Source organism: Lynx canadensis, chromosome A1 (genome assembly GCF_007474595.2).
Source record: "Lynx canadensis isolate LIC74 chromosome A1, mLynCan4.pri.v2, whole genome shotgun sequence".
Taxonomy (NCBI): domain Eukaryota; kingdom Metazoa; phylum Chordata; class Mammalia; order Carnivora; family Felidae; genus Lynx; species Lynx canadensis.
This window is the reverse complement of record NC_044303.2, coordinates 151,639,793-151,656,110: the sequence shown is the minus strand read 5'-3', so window position 1 is coordinate 151,656,110 and position 16,318 is coordinate 151,639,793. Positions and strand designations below refer to the sequence as shown.

The 16,318-nt window shown below is 36.1% G+C and overlaps 1 protein-coding gene across 17 annotated transcripts in view; it reads left to right on the top strand.

Moving 5' to 3' along the window:
* MEF2C (myocyte enhancer factor 2C) overlaps positions 1-16,318 on the top strand; it is a 152,678-nt gene that overhangs the window by 67,054 nt on the left and 69,306 nt on the right. For all 17 annotated transcript variants that reach the window (XM_030324428.1, XM_030324436.1, XM_030324395.1 and 14 more), the window contains exon 3: positions 8,780-8,983. In XM_030324428.1, the coding sequence (XP_030180288.1) occupies positions 8,780-8,983 (204 nt within the window). The remainder of the gene's footprint in view (positions 1-8,779; positions 8,984-16,318) is intronic.

Genomic DNA, 16,318 nt, shown 5'->3' with positions numbered 1-16,318 from the left:
GAACTTGATATTTACATTGCCTGTGTGTAAATCAGAGTCCTACCTTTTTTATTCTGGCTGTAAACAGAGCTGTATTTGCTACCAACCAAAATATTTCTCATTTTGTGAAATTTAAATAAACATCCATAAATATAGAACTAGTGTGTGCCCACTGGTGCATGCATGTGGTTCTCACTGGCTTTAGTGGGAATGGCTGGAGGTCCTGAGGGCAGAAGTGGCTGAAGCACCCACACAAAAGGAGCTTTGGTTTATTGTGAGAACATAGAAGCCAACTTCTTCTTAATTTCTGTATTATTATTTTTTTTTACTTTAACCTAGAAAGCTATCCTTACATGAATTAATAGTTCATGCACTATTCTGCTTGTACTCATCAGAATTGCTGACAATTCTTAATGTGCCTGTACACTGCTCAGTGAACAGTTGATGGGATTCATACTGTGCCGCCCGTCAGCCCCTGAAATGCATGGCCAGCTAGAAGAGGGAAAAACAACTAGAGGAAAGAAGGATGAATTTTGTGTGAAAAGGGTTGTATTTCTAGCTCATCCAAGGACTAGTTTTGTGACACTTTATGTCTTCATTTACAAAAGTATCATCTGAGAAATGGGGATGGTAAGCTGTGCCGTATGGTAACTTAAAAGCGATACCGTCAAATGTGGTGAGATAACTTACTATAAAGTCTTTAACTTCTTAGAAAAAAAGTCACCAAATGAAGTCAACACTTACCAAAAAAACAATCATAAGAAATATGATAATTTCACCAACAAACCCATACACAAAATTTGGCCCACTCCAATTTCTGTTCTGAATTTCAGTTTTACCAAAAGCATATTTTCCCCATAAGTTAATATGGCAAAAAAGAAAAAGAACTATGTGAAATTTTCCTCTCGGTGGCAAATTTCCTATTCCTATTAACGTAGTTTGAGCATGCACTGAAATTCATTTTTAGCCATTCATTTTGGGTGGCAAAAAAGGTGTAATTGCTCCATGCATCTATCCTTTCATTCATTCAACAAATATTTAGCCAAGTTTTGTTCTGGGACTTCAGGACATAAGATTGGAAAAGAGAAGTTCTGAGCTTCCACGGAAAGTTCAAGGTAGTTGAGAGAGAAACTCTAGCCTAGACATAATAATGTTAACCCAAGTTGGCAGGTTCTAGGACAGCAGTCTTTTACCATATGTAACAAGAACTAACTGAGCCTGATGCATCAGAGAAAAAATACTACCTGCCTTGTAAAGTGTTTCACAGTCAACAAGTCACTTACACTTTTATTATGGCCCTCGGTGAACTCTCATGACTCTGCAAGATGTCCATTATAACCTCCACTTTGTGGTTGAAGAAACCAGGACTCAGATAAGTTAAACAATTTACCCAAGAGCACACAGCTCATAAATGGCAGAGCTCCGACTTGATTTTTCAATTCCTATATTTTTGCTTCTATACCACACTGCCCCAGTAATGATGCATATATACTACTTCTTTAAAAATATCTTAATAGTGTGAATTTTCTATTTTATCAATCTGGACAATTATTTTTCTGTGCATTTTCAGCACTGTCCATAATTTAATATTGTAACTCAAATTCTTTACAGTCTTTGTATCTCATCTAACTATAAAAAGAAAGTGACCCTGTTTTACTTCTTGGAATATGGAAATTAGAGGTGATTATGATAATATATTGATGAGATTGGATAACCAAAACACAGGCATTTTATAGAATGAAATTACAGGAATAGATTCTTGTTTTCAACCATATTACCATTCAGTCAAATTTTCCCCTTGACCTAGAAGCGTGTGCTATCTAGGCATAGAATCTGAACATCTAAAATCTGAAATAAATATTTTAAAGGTCTCTGGTCCAGCTTCTGCTTAATTCAGGAATACCTTCTGTACCTTCCTTGGTATGCAGCTCTACTTAAACATTCTCAGGAATGAACTGCTTCCTACTTTGTCAGACTAGATCCACTCTTTGATAGTTCTCCTCCCTAGATGTTCTATTTTGAGCCTCTTTAAAAGATTTTCAGCAATGCTTTCTAATATGTAGAGTAAAACAGAATAACTCATCTGCCTCTTTACATGGCCAGAAATCTTCAGATCTTGGAAAGTGTTTAGCAAATCACTTTTAACTCTATTTCTCTGGATTGAACATTCCAGATTCCTTTAATGATTTCTAATGCAAAATTATTCTTACATCCTACATCAACCTATTTGCCATCCTATAGACACTGATTTTGTCAGTGTCATGGTAAAATGTAATTCTCAGAACTGAATACAGTGCCAAAGATTAATTAGTACTAACAAAAAGATCATTAGAATAATTAATTCCCACTCTGGAACACTACAACTTTAGATCCTTTCCCCCATATCAGCCACCACATTAATTTTCCTCCAACCTGAGCTTCCAGAATTGTTTTTTTAAAAAATATGAACAAAGACTTTAAAATTAACTTTTTCATCGTATTGTTTGTGACCAGCTTTCTAGTCTGTAGAGGCGGCTATGGATAGACACTCTACCAGATTTATTTTATATGCAGATCTTATAAGCATGCCTTCTACATCTTCATCTAATCCAATGATAAAAATTACTACCAGCTAGTATCAATTCTATAATACCGTGATGAGGACTTCGTTGAATACTTTCTTTGCCAAATACATGTTTTTTGAAAATCTTAGCTCATTGGAAAGTTCAGTGAATTTTTGCTCAAAGAATGCATTTTGCAGATCCTCTCCCTTTATCTCTGTATCTTGTGACTATAAAATTAAATTTTTATCTTCACACTTTTCCATCCTTCATGATGAATCATCTAGGAAAGGAATAAAGACCATTTTTCTCTGAACTTTTTGATATATATTTTTTCTTGAAATCTAGAGCATATGTACACGTGTATTTCTCTCTAGACACTCTCTAGCTTCTCTAAGATTCCAAAGTGGTGTAAGTCTTTGTCTCAAGATTCCTGTCACTAACAGGTGAACTTTTTAGTAAAACAAATACATATATCCAAAATCTATTATTTTTGAGAGATTAAATTGTCAAAAAGTCAAGTAAAAAAAGGTATATACTTTCAGCAGAAAATTATATTGACACGTTTAGACTTTATTATTTTTCTCTCGGGAGCAAATTTTTATTGAAATCTTATAAAAACAAGCTTTATAAGAAACCAACATAATTGAAAGTTGGTTTCTTCCTCTAAAACCTTGAGTGTTCAAACCTTCAAGTGGTTAATTTGAAAGGTAGCAAACAAAACAATAAAACCCCTGTAGCAGATCCTGTTGAAATACTTTTTTAAAAATCTAAATGAGCTTAATCTTTGCAAAAGCTATTTTAGCTCAAAAGCTATAATACAAAGTTATCTTATTTCTACAAAAAAGGGAGAGGGTCTTTGACTTCATGCCACAATTTCTTTAGAACCTCATCTTTTTCATCAAATTTGGCCACACACCAAACATTCAGACTTTAAAATCGACTATTTCCATTCCATAATCCACCAGCTCAGCAAATGTTCTTTGATTGTCCACTGCCTAGTTTGTATGAAGCCCAAGACAGGATCTTTGGAGAACTCAAAGCCAATAGGAGAGGCAGACTCCTAAACAACAAACTCTATAATATTAGAATAAGTCTCATGGTAAAGGTTTGTAAAAAGTTCTAGAGGACCACCATGAGGGAAAAATGAGTTCTATCTGAATGTAACAATGAAAGCTTCGTAGAAGAAATTGACATTTACACTAATTGAAACCTTGCAGCTTGATGGGAGCCTGCCAGCAACCAGATGGAAATGGGGAGGGGCATAATGCCACAATCATCTTTCACTAAGAACAAGATAAGAAATAACCAATATGGTAGGCTTCATTTCATATTCACCTGGTTGGGTTAACATCTACTGTTATCTTTCTTGTTCGGTCTAGAGAAAAGGTTGGTCAGAAAACACAAACTGAATTCACCCAACTCTAGATAAAAATGTGAAATCATTACACATGACTGAAAAGATAATGCTATTAGCTAAGTAGTGCATTTTTTTTTCAAATAAAGAAAATCGCTTTTAAGCATTAATGAAGTAAATGACTATTTTTCTCCAGCCGTGAGGAAGAGACGTGAACTCTTCAGGAAGATATATATGTAATAGAAGGCCCAGCATCTAGCACAAATGTCTGACATGGAGAATAGTCAATAAATATTACTTCACATCTGGCATATAGAAAATGTTCATTCAAAATTGCTTGAATTATTTTTGTTTCTGTGAATAGATTTACCAAATTTCTTTATAACTGAGTTGTATGGATCTGTATGTTTAATGAATGTGACTTTTCTCAATTTCAAATTCTAATTTCAATTCCTGATTCATACCTAGTAAGTTCTAAAGTAATTGTAAATGTAAGATGTGTGATGCTTGCCCATATGCTAGGATTTAAAACTCGAGGTTACTGAAACCTCTTACTACAACATCATCATTATATTTGAGGCTGTTTCCAGAAGTAAAGAAAAAAACATAAAATGGTCATTGCTTACAGACTAATTTTGTTTTCCATGCATATATTACATATTAAATCTCTTTAATTCTGAAAACTAAATGCCGAGTTACAATGTCCACTAAACACTACTGGCTTTATTCTCTTGTCAGTGCACCTTGATTGATGTAGAACACTGGAAAAGAGCATCTCTTTGCCTAACCACTTATAAAAACAGTTTTCCATCTCACCTAAGGTTACAAATATGTTATTTAAATAGAAACGGACTTGTCCCCGTCACAAATTATTGTCAAGTTATGAAAATGTAATCATTACAATACATTATTATATTTAAGTATAAAAGCTCTGAATTGCAATCTTTGTCATTGAGTGGCATATTTTAAACGAAGAGTAATATCCCGGGTCTCTTTAGAAAGCTTAGTGCTTAAAAAACCGTTTTATCTAACTATGCACAATGAGAAAAAGCATTATAAAATACATTTTGAGTATGCTATGAAGAGCATGAACATAATACAGAATTAAATTTAGAGCAATTAAGAGTAGATTTTGAAGATATTTTCTTAAATGCTTTAATACAGTCAGCACCATTTCAGTTTGCAGTTTTAATGAAAAGAAGCTATATGCACTGACTCTTTTAACAGGTATTATTAAATAAGTATGCATTATCCACTAGCCTACTTGCTTACACAAAAGTTGAGGAGTAACTCAAAGTAAACACAAATAGTAGCTTTAGTGATATTTCTGTGCTGAAACGTACTTTGATGGCGAGTGTTGTAACGTGCTAAATTCTGAGGTTTGAGTACAACAGAAACCATACTGTATTGAGACATTCCACCTACAGTTTGTGGTTATGAAAGTCTGATTAAAAGTGGTTTTAGATATATGAAAGTATTTTGGGCCAGTGCCGTCTGCATTGAACCTACTCTGTACACTGTTTCACTAAATAAAATACCCATGTGCAAGTACATTTGCACAACCGAATTTCATCTAAAATAAATGTTAAAAAATATTTTGTATGTCTATGTAATTAATTATTATGATTCTTTATCCATTCCAAAAAGATAGCCTTTTTTTTGAGAGAGAGAGAGAGAGAGAGAGAGAGACTGATAGAGAGCGAGGGAGGGGCAGAGAGAGAGGGAAAGAGAGAATTCCAAGCAGACTCCACACTGTCCGTGCAGAGCCCAACGCAGGGCTCGAACTCACAAACTGTGAGATCATGACCTGAGCCAAAACCAAAAGTCCAATACTTAATGAACTGAGCTACCCAGGTGCCCCTCAAAGAAATAGTCTTTATTTACCTCATTATTAATATGAATCATGACTCATCTGAATGTACTAGAATAAAAGTATCTAAAGTAGTATAACTAGATATGAAATAAAACACTAGCTATATTTTATTAGAAGCGCTTTAGAAAGACAGTCAATAAACATAAAACAAAAGGTGAGACATTGGCAATTTTTACAAAGAAAAATTGTCCCAAGTTGAAATGTAAATAACATACCTGAGTAGATAATTGACTAGCTGATGTGGGCTGATAAATACCGTATTTTCCAAAGAAAGATCAGTACGGATTCCATAGTTCAGCTTTATCTTTGTATTAGGCATAATAAGATCTTCAAATAGCCTTAATCAGTAGACTCTTCTAGTCACCAACATAGACATACTTCATAAGCTCTTCTTCTTCTTGTGTAAATCAACCAAGTGAGGAATGAGAAGTAGTTCTTTTGAGCTTCAGTGTTAAGTACTGTGCTTAATACTGTACGTGTGTTTATTTTATACAGTCCTCACAGCAACTCTTAAGAGTAGGCATTCTCTCCGTTTTGCAGATGAAAAATCAAACTCAGAGAAAAATTCAACTGAAAGAAATTAAGAGAATTTCTCATGACTAGTAAATAGCAAGTTCCACATTCAAATCCGGGTCCTCTGAATCCAAGCCCCATGTTCTTCCCTTTCTACCATGCTGCCTTTAATGCAAATGTGATAAAAAACAATATAATCATTAAGTATAGATTTTTTTTTTAATTCTGCTTATGAGTTGCCAAAAATATTGCATGGGAAAAGCTATCACATAATTTTAGATAGCGTCCATCAATTTGATATTTCTGAAAACTTCACATAGAGTTTTCCTTGTTTGAGTTTTATACTGTAGATTTTTACCATGAGCCCATATGTGTCTGCTGTTCCAAGCACTAGGCATTCAACAGTGAACAAATACAAATGGCATATGGCCTTGTGGAACATGCACGGTAGAGAAGGAGACAGACATTAAATAAATGATCACACACAAAAATAAACAAATTATAAAATGTGATAAATGCTATTAAGGAAAATATAAAGGGTAATAGGTAAAACAGTTAGTATTAACAAAGTGTGGAGGACTGAGGAGACCAGGAGGTCAGGTTTTCTGTCTGCTCACCCACAGTTCCTGTCAACACATTTATTTAGGTGTGTGGGATGGAGCAGGATTCAAAGTTCACTCTGAGGTCTCTAGTTTGGGTGATTGAGTTTATTGTGAGATGGCCAGTCCAAAACGGGGAGCAGATTCGAGGATGAAGATAATGGGCTTAACCTTTGGAGGTTTGAGAGATTACTATGACGTTCAGATAGACGTAGGACTGGAGGAGATCCACTGGGTGTCTGCAGATGGAAAAAAAAAAGCGAGGATTGGGAATCTAAATTTGGGAATTACACACAAATAGGTATTAGATAGAACTGAGCTGGCCTCTGCAAGATGGGTTGGATTAGAAAGCAAGAAAAAAACTTAAATAGTCCCTTTAAAAATCAGCTGAATTAGGTACACCTGGGTGAGTCAATTCAGTGTTTGAATCTCCATCTTAGCTCAGGCCTTGATCTCAGGGCCATGAGTTCCAGCACTATGTTGGGCTCCACACTAAGCATGGAGCATACATAAATGCATACATACATCAATGCATACAAGAAAAATAAATAAAAATAAGCTAAGTTAATTTATTCAGCATTTCCTGGAGCATATGCCTCAAAAACCTAGCTTTAAAAAATGATAATAAGTGCCCCTGTAAATAAATAAATAAATAAATAAATAAGCAGAGAAACAAACATTCTGTCAGCAATAGGTTTGGGCAGCAGATTAAATAGTTTAAAAGACATTTTCAGCCTTTAATCTTTCAGTGTGCTTCATTTCCCAAATGCATTGGGCCACTAAACGTTTTGTCTTATGGGGTATCTTATGGGGTATTTTGTAGAAATGATATTCCACAGAAGACTTGCTGGGAAATGCTGGACCATATAAAGTCTTACAGTGAAGAATGTCCATGGTTTTTGGTGGGCAGACTGGAGTGTAATCAAGAGAGGAATGAAATTGGGAATACTGAAATTTTTATTTACGTTTGGTAGCCCTGCCAGGTAGGAAATAATTCGAAGTCAGAGAAAGGGAGCTGTTGCAGAGGGCACATCAGGAGAGAAAGGCAGTGTAAAGAGTGGGGTTTTGAAGACCGGGTATGAATTGAGGAGGGAATGATTTCAGACAGGGAGATCATCTAGGACAGGAAACCGATAAGGACAGGAATGATAGAGCCGCCTGGGAAATAGACAAGAAAGTGTGAACCTGAGAAACATTTCAAGGGAAGGAATTGTGGGACTTGGTAATAGATTAGATTAAAAGAAGAAAAAGGCAAAGATAACAATACAGTTTCTGGCCTGAGAGAGGAAGAAAGATACACAAAAGATTGAAAACAGACCCCTAACAGTATTATGGCTAACATACTTCCCAACTTTCTGCTGTAGTTCTAGAAAACAGAATACAATACTGTCTGAAAGCATAGTCCTATCCCTTCGAATGTTTTCAATTAAATGGCAAGAAACTAAACAATTTTAAGAATTTTTGAACACACACACACAAAGACTTTCTCAACACACATCTAAAATGCTATGTTCAGTCTTTAAGTGGTCAAAAATAAGCTCCAGACTTATAATTGGGAATGATGTTAACCATGCTGAAATTAATTTTCTCAAATCTTAAATTGCTCCAAAAAACATGAATAGTTCTCTGGTCACTTTCATTAAAATCCCCTACATTAAATCTGGCATTTACAGTTTCACATTCAGCAACAAGCTAGAAATCACACTTTTCAAATTCTAAGCAGAAATTAGTTTTAGATTTATTTGCTTTCTTTCCAAATGTGTTAGTGCCCAAGGGCTCTGACAATGACACACTTTGTTTCACAAAGGAAAAGAAGACTGTTAAAAAAAAAAAAAAAGAAAAAAAAAAACCTATGTGTTTTCTTTTCCCAAAAAAAAAAAAAAAAAAAAAAAATCCCTGCCTGCTTTCTATTTTCCAGGTGACATTTACAAAGAGGAAATTTGGGTTGATGAAGAAGGCGTACGAGCTGAGCGTGCTCTGTGACTGTGAGATCGCGCTGATCATCTTCAACAGCACCAACAAGCTGTTCCAGTATGCCAGCACCGACATGGACAAGGTGCTGCTGAAGTACACGGAGTACAATGAGCCGCACGAGAGCCGGACAAACTCCGACATCGTGGAGGTGAGAGCGCATGCGTGGTTGACGAACCAATAATAATGGCGGAGCCGCGTGGTCCTTGAACCTCTTGGCGCACACCCCTTCCTTTTCTTAAGTTGTTTGTATCTCCACAGATGTCCCCGTGGTTATCATCCCAACATTACCCCACCCTTTCTATCCCCACAAAACGGAAGTTAGAATGATAGGTGATAGGGACAATGTAAACCTGGTCCCTTCTAGAAATCAGGCACCAGTGTCAGTGTATTGACCTGTCCCTTCTAGAAATCAGGCACCAGTGTCAGTGTATTGACCTCATCCTCCATAAGTCATCATTGCCCACGGCCGTGTGGGGACAAAGAAATTGTCCTGTCCCAGACTTGGGAACTGTGGCCAACAGAGGGCTTTAGAATACTTTTGATCATTTCTTTCAGATATAGACTAGTTTTACAACACAGTCAAAAGAAAAAAGTGATCTCACCCCAGCCTTACACTTCAATTTTTAACTTTGTCTCTTCTTTCTAATTCATTCTTCCTAATGCATTCTTACTGCAAAAGTAAAGACAGTTATTATGCTAGAAATGTTTTCCCCCAATTATATGATTTAGTGTAGCATTGTTCATGTACAGGGAATCAGAAATCTGATGAAATGAATTTCTAAATGTTAGCATGGTGTTTTATCAAAGTCAGATTTAAAACGTTTTATTGTGCCAAAAGTAAATAAGCATCACATTAAAACTCAAAAATGTTGTTTATGTTTTTGATTCATATTAGCATAAGTAGCATTGCCATACAGTTTTAAACACTTCTTGCTTTAAACACAGTGTTTAAATCGCCTTAGAGTATCCTTCATAAGCACTGAATACTAAACCAAAAAGGACGCATAATGAAGACTGTCCCCATCTGTCTGTTTTCCTCCCCTGTCTCCCCATGGTTTCTTAGACTGTGATTGCTTTTCCAGAATTAAGAGAAAATTAATAAGTGTTACAAAAGTATGTATTCAGAGTCAGTTTGCCAGAGGACAAGTTATTCTTGCCATTACTTGGACCGTTCTATATTATAAAAAAATCTAGCACTAATCTTGACCAAATTAATCAACCTATCACTTCCATCTTCTCTTTACCTGTTATAATTCCTGAAACTGATTCTGGTTTCTTTGCCTTTATTGGGAGTTTTTTAAAAGTGTTGAGCTCATCAATTTTTTTAGTGTTTTGCCTAATAGGTTAAGCAAATAATTTCAGAGAAGCAAAAGTGAATAAGTAGACTTCATGTGGTATATGTTTAAAATACTTGCACATTTGCTTTACTGAACGTCACTTTGGTTTCTCATTGACATGATTTTAATTGTGTGCTTGCCTTGATTCTGAAATTTAAGGTTATTTATAAAACTTACCTACTGTTATTTCAGATAGTATTTTATCCATGTGTACATGTAACTGTGAAAATACATAAACAAACATTAATATGAACAGAACTAGTTGACTGTCAAATCTCATAGGTGCTTTTGTGTGTGTGTGTGCATGTGTGTTCACACACACTTAACATAAGTCCCAAACACAAAACAACTCTATACTCAAGACTCATCTCATTACCAAAACCATCACAACAGACATTTCAGGGTAACACAGAGTTGAGTTGGAATTTGTCGTTAGATCTAAACTGCTCCAGTCCTTAACATGCTGTGAAATGCAGTAGAAATATAGTAAAGTAGTTGAAAATTTTGTTGACTTTTAAAATTTGCTTTCTTAAAGGAGTTTAAAAATCTAGAAAATTCATCTTCTGAGAGCATTAGTCAGGATGATTTGATGGTGACTGAGAACTTCACATTCTCGAGACTTTCATATTCTTGGACAGATGGGTATCTGAGCCAGACTTTTTTTTTAATGTTTATTTGTTTTTGAGAAAGATAGACACAGCACGAGAAGGGGAGAGAGTCTAGGACAATAGAGAGAGAGGGAGACACGGACTCTGAAGCAGGCTCCAGGCTGAGCTATCAGCACAGAACCTATCATGGAACTTGAACTCGTGAACTGCAAAATCATGATCTGAGCAGAAGTCAGATGCCTAACTGACTGAGCCACCCAGGCGCCCCATGAGCCAGAGATCGTTAAAGGCCATGAGAAGTGCACTGGATTGGAAGTCAGAGGGCTTGCATTTGAATGCTTGTCATGCACAATCTTGCTATGTGACAAGTTAGCTATTTCTCTAAAGTTTTCTCATCTTAAAAATGAAGGCATTGAATTTCAAAGTCCTTTGTAGCACAATCCTTTTAAAAGCAATACTTTTAGGGGCACATGGGTGGCTCAGTCCATTAAGCGTTCGACTCTTGATTTTGGCTCAGGTCATGATCTCACAGTTCAGGAGCTCTAGCCCCATATTGGGCTCCATGCTGACGGCACAGAGCCTGCTTGGGATTCTCACTCTCCCTCCCCCTCTACTCCTCCCCCCCACCTCAAAAATAAATAAACTTAAAAAAGAAAGCAATACTTTTATTTTTTTTTTAAACGTTTTTTTTTTTATTTATTTTTGGGACAGAGCGAGACAGAGCATGAACGGGGGAGGGGCAGAGAGAGAGGGAGACACAGAATCGGAAACAGGCTCCAGGCTCTGGGCCATCAGCCCAGAGCCCGAGGTGGGGCCTGAACCCACGGACCGTGAGATCGTGACCTGGCTGAAGTCGGACGCTTAACCGACTGCGCCACCCAGGTGCCCCAAGAAAGCAATACTTTTAAAAGAGAGTGAAGCAGCAGCTCCATTATCTTGCATTTAATATCAGTAAATTAAAGCTCTGAATCTCTCGAAAAGGCATTCTGGGGCTCCTAGACCAAAACTAGGGAAGGCTTGATTCTTTGAATGAAGAGAATATAAGTCAGTCCTGCTCAACTACCTGAATCACACATTCTTCACCTATTTGGCTTTTCCAGTTTAGTAATAACAGATAATGGAAGAAGAAGTAAAGTGGGATCCCTAAGCTTGATAAAATTTACATTACCCCCAAATAGAATATTTTTGAAAGTGCAGCTCATTGAAATCACTATGCTTGAAATACTTGGTGGAGAAGAAGGAATCTGGATGGAGAGCTGCATTTATAACTGGTTTCACAAGTAATTCTTATACACACTAAGTTTGAAAACCTCTGCAGCACTAAGACATAAATCGTGTTGGAAGTTAAGAACCTGGGATACATCAGGGACTTGAGGAATCCATTCTAAGAATGAATCTAACACAAAGTTGGGAGTTAAGGTAGTTTACTACTTCTGGGTAAAATTTTAAATCCTATTTATTTTAATTTAATGGAATACATTTAACTGAGTAAGTTTAATGAGGAGCATAATATGTTTCATGAAGGGTCATTAGTTTTATATTTCCCATTTGGACTATTACCTCTCTCCCTTAACCCTCCAAAAACAGTTTACTCACAAGAAAAAAAGATTGGCACTGAGAGAGAAATAATATGATTCCCAGCATTTAGACCAAAATATAAATTTGAGGCCATACCAGAGTAGTGTTACAGGGTCATAGGAAATTGTGCAGTGCGTGGGTGCTGTAAAAGATTCCTTCTTTTAGCAAAAAAGCTCTGTGTAATTATGTCTTTGCTTGATAATTAGCCCTACAGTTACAATGGCACAAAGACTTACAAAGACTTAATAGACAGACTGAGATAGGTTTTTTTAATTGTTATATTATAATGCAGCTTGAATATCTGTTTAGATACAATATATAAATATGCCAGATTTAGTAAATGTGTTAAATTTTTAATCCATTGGTTTAAAACAACAAAACCAGTTACTGTATTAAAAGTGCTTCCTTTGAAGAAAGTGCATTTTATTTAACTATGTGACAAGTATACTGGACATTTACTCAAAATAGTAGCTTATGAGGTCATTGAAATTCAGCAGGGATTCTGATGATATTAAAGAACTGTCCGTTTCATCTCTTCCAACTGTCTTAGCTCCTCCACTTCTGGTTCTCTTAGCTGCTTTCCTCCCCTCCCAGTTGATGTTGGGCTCTATTCCTGGAAGAAGATGTGGTGTTGAGCACTTCAAGATGACCTGAAGAATTCAAGTCCCACAGGACATGCTTACAGGCTGTCTTTCTGTTAGCAATAATTTAGCACATGTCAGGTTACAGTCAGCACTGTACAAGGGATTCTGAAACAGCAGAAGACAGGCATTCTTGTTAAGGATGTAGAACATATAGAAAAATCAGTGTGGGAACAGTTGGAGGGCAGGGGAATAATAACCTCATTAACGTAATAGAAGCTACTGAAAGGAAAACATAAGCTAAACAGTTTAACAAAACTCATTCAAACAGGTCAGTGATCACCAGACCATTTCAGGTGGCCTTTGGAGTGACAGAAGTCCCAGACAGGTTACCTCCGTATCCAACACATGTTTTCTAACCACAAAACCCATAGGAGAGTGTCACTTAGCACCTGGCCAGGAGGGAATGTGTCACCCTTCAGTGATTCAGTGATTCTCTTGAGCTGCTCATCCAGTCTGGGACAATAGTCAAGTGACTAAGCGTAGGAGGGGAATGGAACATGGCGTCCTCTGCTGCTCCCTAGGAAATGAAAAAGGTGGACCTAACTCCCGCAGAAGAAACATTTGATTCACAACTGACTCAGTGGAGCATTACTGGTTTGTTTTTTAGATGTGCAAATGGGCAAGATAGTGTGTGTGTGTGTGTGTGTGTGTGTGTGTGCGTGTGCGTGTGTAAGAGAGAGAGAGAGTAAAGTTAGAGATAATGTTTACATAAAATTTTATTTTCTGTTATCTGAATCTTGTTTGGATTTAAAGACTTCCAAGAACAGTTGTCCACAAAAATGTTTCCTTTAACAGTAGTAATTAAGGGCTGAATTAGGACTGGAAAGATGTTAATAGGTTATAAACTTTATTGTTTCGCAGTGCTCCTGGAGGTTATCAATAAACTAACTACCTTTACATAGTATGGTAGAACTTCGTGAGTGTAATTTTTGTTGAAAAACAAATGCAGCAAATAGTAGAAATGGACTTTTTTACAAACTGTATGATCAAATTCGGGAATAGATATAAAATATGAAAATATGTTTATTTTACCTGAGCTTTCATGATGTCTAATTAAATAGGTTCCAATTTTTATTATAAAATATAGGTATATGAAGTTATTTTTATGCATACCTGTAGGTATCTATTATACAGGCGTACTTTTTCCTTTTTATTATTTTTTTTAGTTTTTTGCAATGAGGTAGCGTGTGGCTCTTTCCATAGGCTTCTTTTTGTTTGTTTCAAGTCTTTATTTAAATTCCAGTTAGTTAAAAAATAAATACATAAATGAATTTAATTAGTTAAAATTCCAGTTAGTTAACGTATAGTGTACTATTAGTTTCAGGAGTAGAATTTAGTGACTCACATATAACACCCAGTGCTCATCATAACAAGTATATTCCTTAATATACATCATAGGTACTTTTCGTAAGAATAAAAGCACATTCTCTTATTTGTTTGGTCATTTGTTGTATTTTTATTTTTTCATGCATTCACTGAATAAAGATTGGTTGAATTTTTGTATGTGCTTTGGAATGCCCAGAGATACAAACATAAACCAGGCCCTCAAGGACTATTGGTTTTTAAGATTGCTCACAAGGCTATACATGATCTGGCCCCTGTTTATATGTTCCTCTCCAGCCAATCGCCTTTGCTGTTTCCCTCCCCCACCGCTGCCATCCTGTATTCGGGCCACCAAAACATGTTTATATTCCTCAGCTTTTCCAATCCTGATTTGTTTTGTCTTTAACACTCCTTACTAGGCCTTTTCTTGGCCTTTATTTATCCTTCATTCAGGTCAAGTCCCAATTTATACTTTTGGAAAGCCATCCTTGTGTTTTTTCTGTATTAGAGTTAGAATTGTATTTTCTCCATCAAAGCACCATGTTATCCAATTACCTGTTGCACACTGGATTTTAAACTCCTGGAGGGAAGGGACTATGCATATGTTGTTTACCAGAACTATCCTATCTCTGTTGTTTACCTACAGAATATTTGGCCCTCAGAATATATTTGTAGAATAAATAAACAGGGGGAAACAATTATAACAGGATATATACCAGTGATTATCATGCAGCATAATGTTACTCACTTAAAGTATAAAAAAATGTTTTTATAGCTCCAATGAAACAGTTCGTTAAAATTTGGTTTTCTCAAAGCACAATCAAGAAACTAAAATAATCCAAATCTGTGTTAATACAGTAACCACTGGCCACATATGACTAGTCACATTTTTTAATTTTTTTTTTTTTTTGAGAGAGAACACATGAGCAGGGAAGGGGCAGAGGAATAAAGAGAGCGAGAATCCCAAGCAGGCTCCATGCTGTCAGCACAGAGCCTGGCATGGGGCTCAATCTCATGAACCGTGAGATCATGACCTGAGCTGAAATTAGGAGTCAGACACTTAACCAACTGAGTCCCCTCGGCCCCCCATGACTATTCACATTTAAATGAATTAAAATTAGGTGAGATGTCCAGTTCGCTTCCCCATTGGCACTAGCCACATTGCAAGGGCTCAGTAGCCACATGCAACTAGTGACTGCTGAATGGGACATGGAAGATGTAAAATGCAGTGATCATCATGGAAAGTTCCATGCATCAGCGCTGGTCTAGGTTAAAATGTGAAAAGGAGGCATTTAATCTAACTGTGTTCTCAAATTCACACCAAGATTAGTTTTTCAATATAAAATCTGAGGAGTGCATTTCAAAAGTAAAGAACCGTGGAACCGTGGATTTTAGAATCCAGAGCATAAATGTTCACTATGAGAGACACCAATTGAGAACTAAACATTCAGCCTAAAACTAAAAACATATTTTACCCCTAAACCAATAACCACAGAGTCGATCAGTAAACTTACTACCTAGTCAGAAAGCACTTGCAAGTTGTCCAGACTGACAGAGAGCTAGGCAATGTGTGCTGGGTTTTTTTTGTTTTTTTTGTTTTTTCTGTTTTTTTTTTTTTAAGTGCAAAGCTTGTGAACGGAAAGGGGGTAGATCTTTCTTGTTACTATTTTAAAATTACTTGAAGCAACATGAGCCAGTATTTAACTTTATAATTAGTAATTTCATTTCTTCAGAAAAGCAGGGTTTTTCTTTATGAAGGAGCTCAGAAAAATAATATTCTTGAAATACATTAAAAATTCTTCTTAGGTTACTATAAAATATAATTAAAATAGTTCTTACGGTGATTAGCTCAGTAACTCTGCCCAGTCCTCTGTTAAACCAAGTATATAATTGCTTTTCAATAGATAATACTGAAAAATGAAGAAAGAATTAGTATATTCCAGACAGATTTAAACTTTCATTGTTGAGGCTTCCAAGGAAAAGGGGAAAAAAT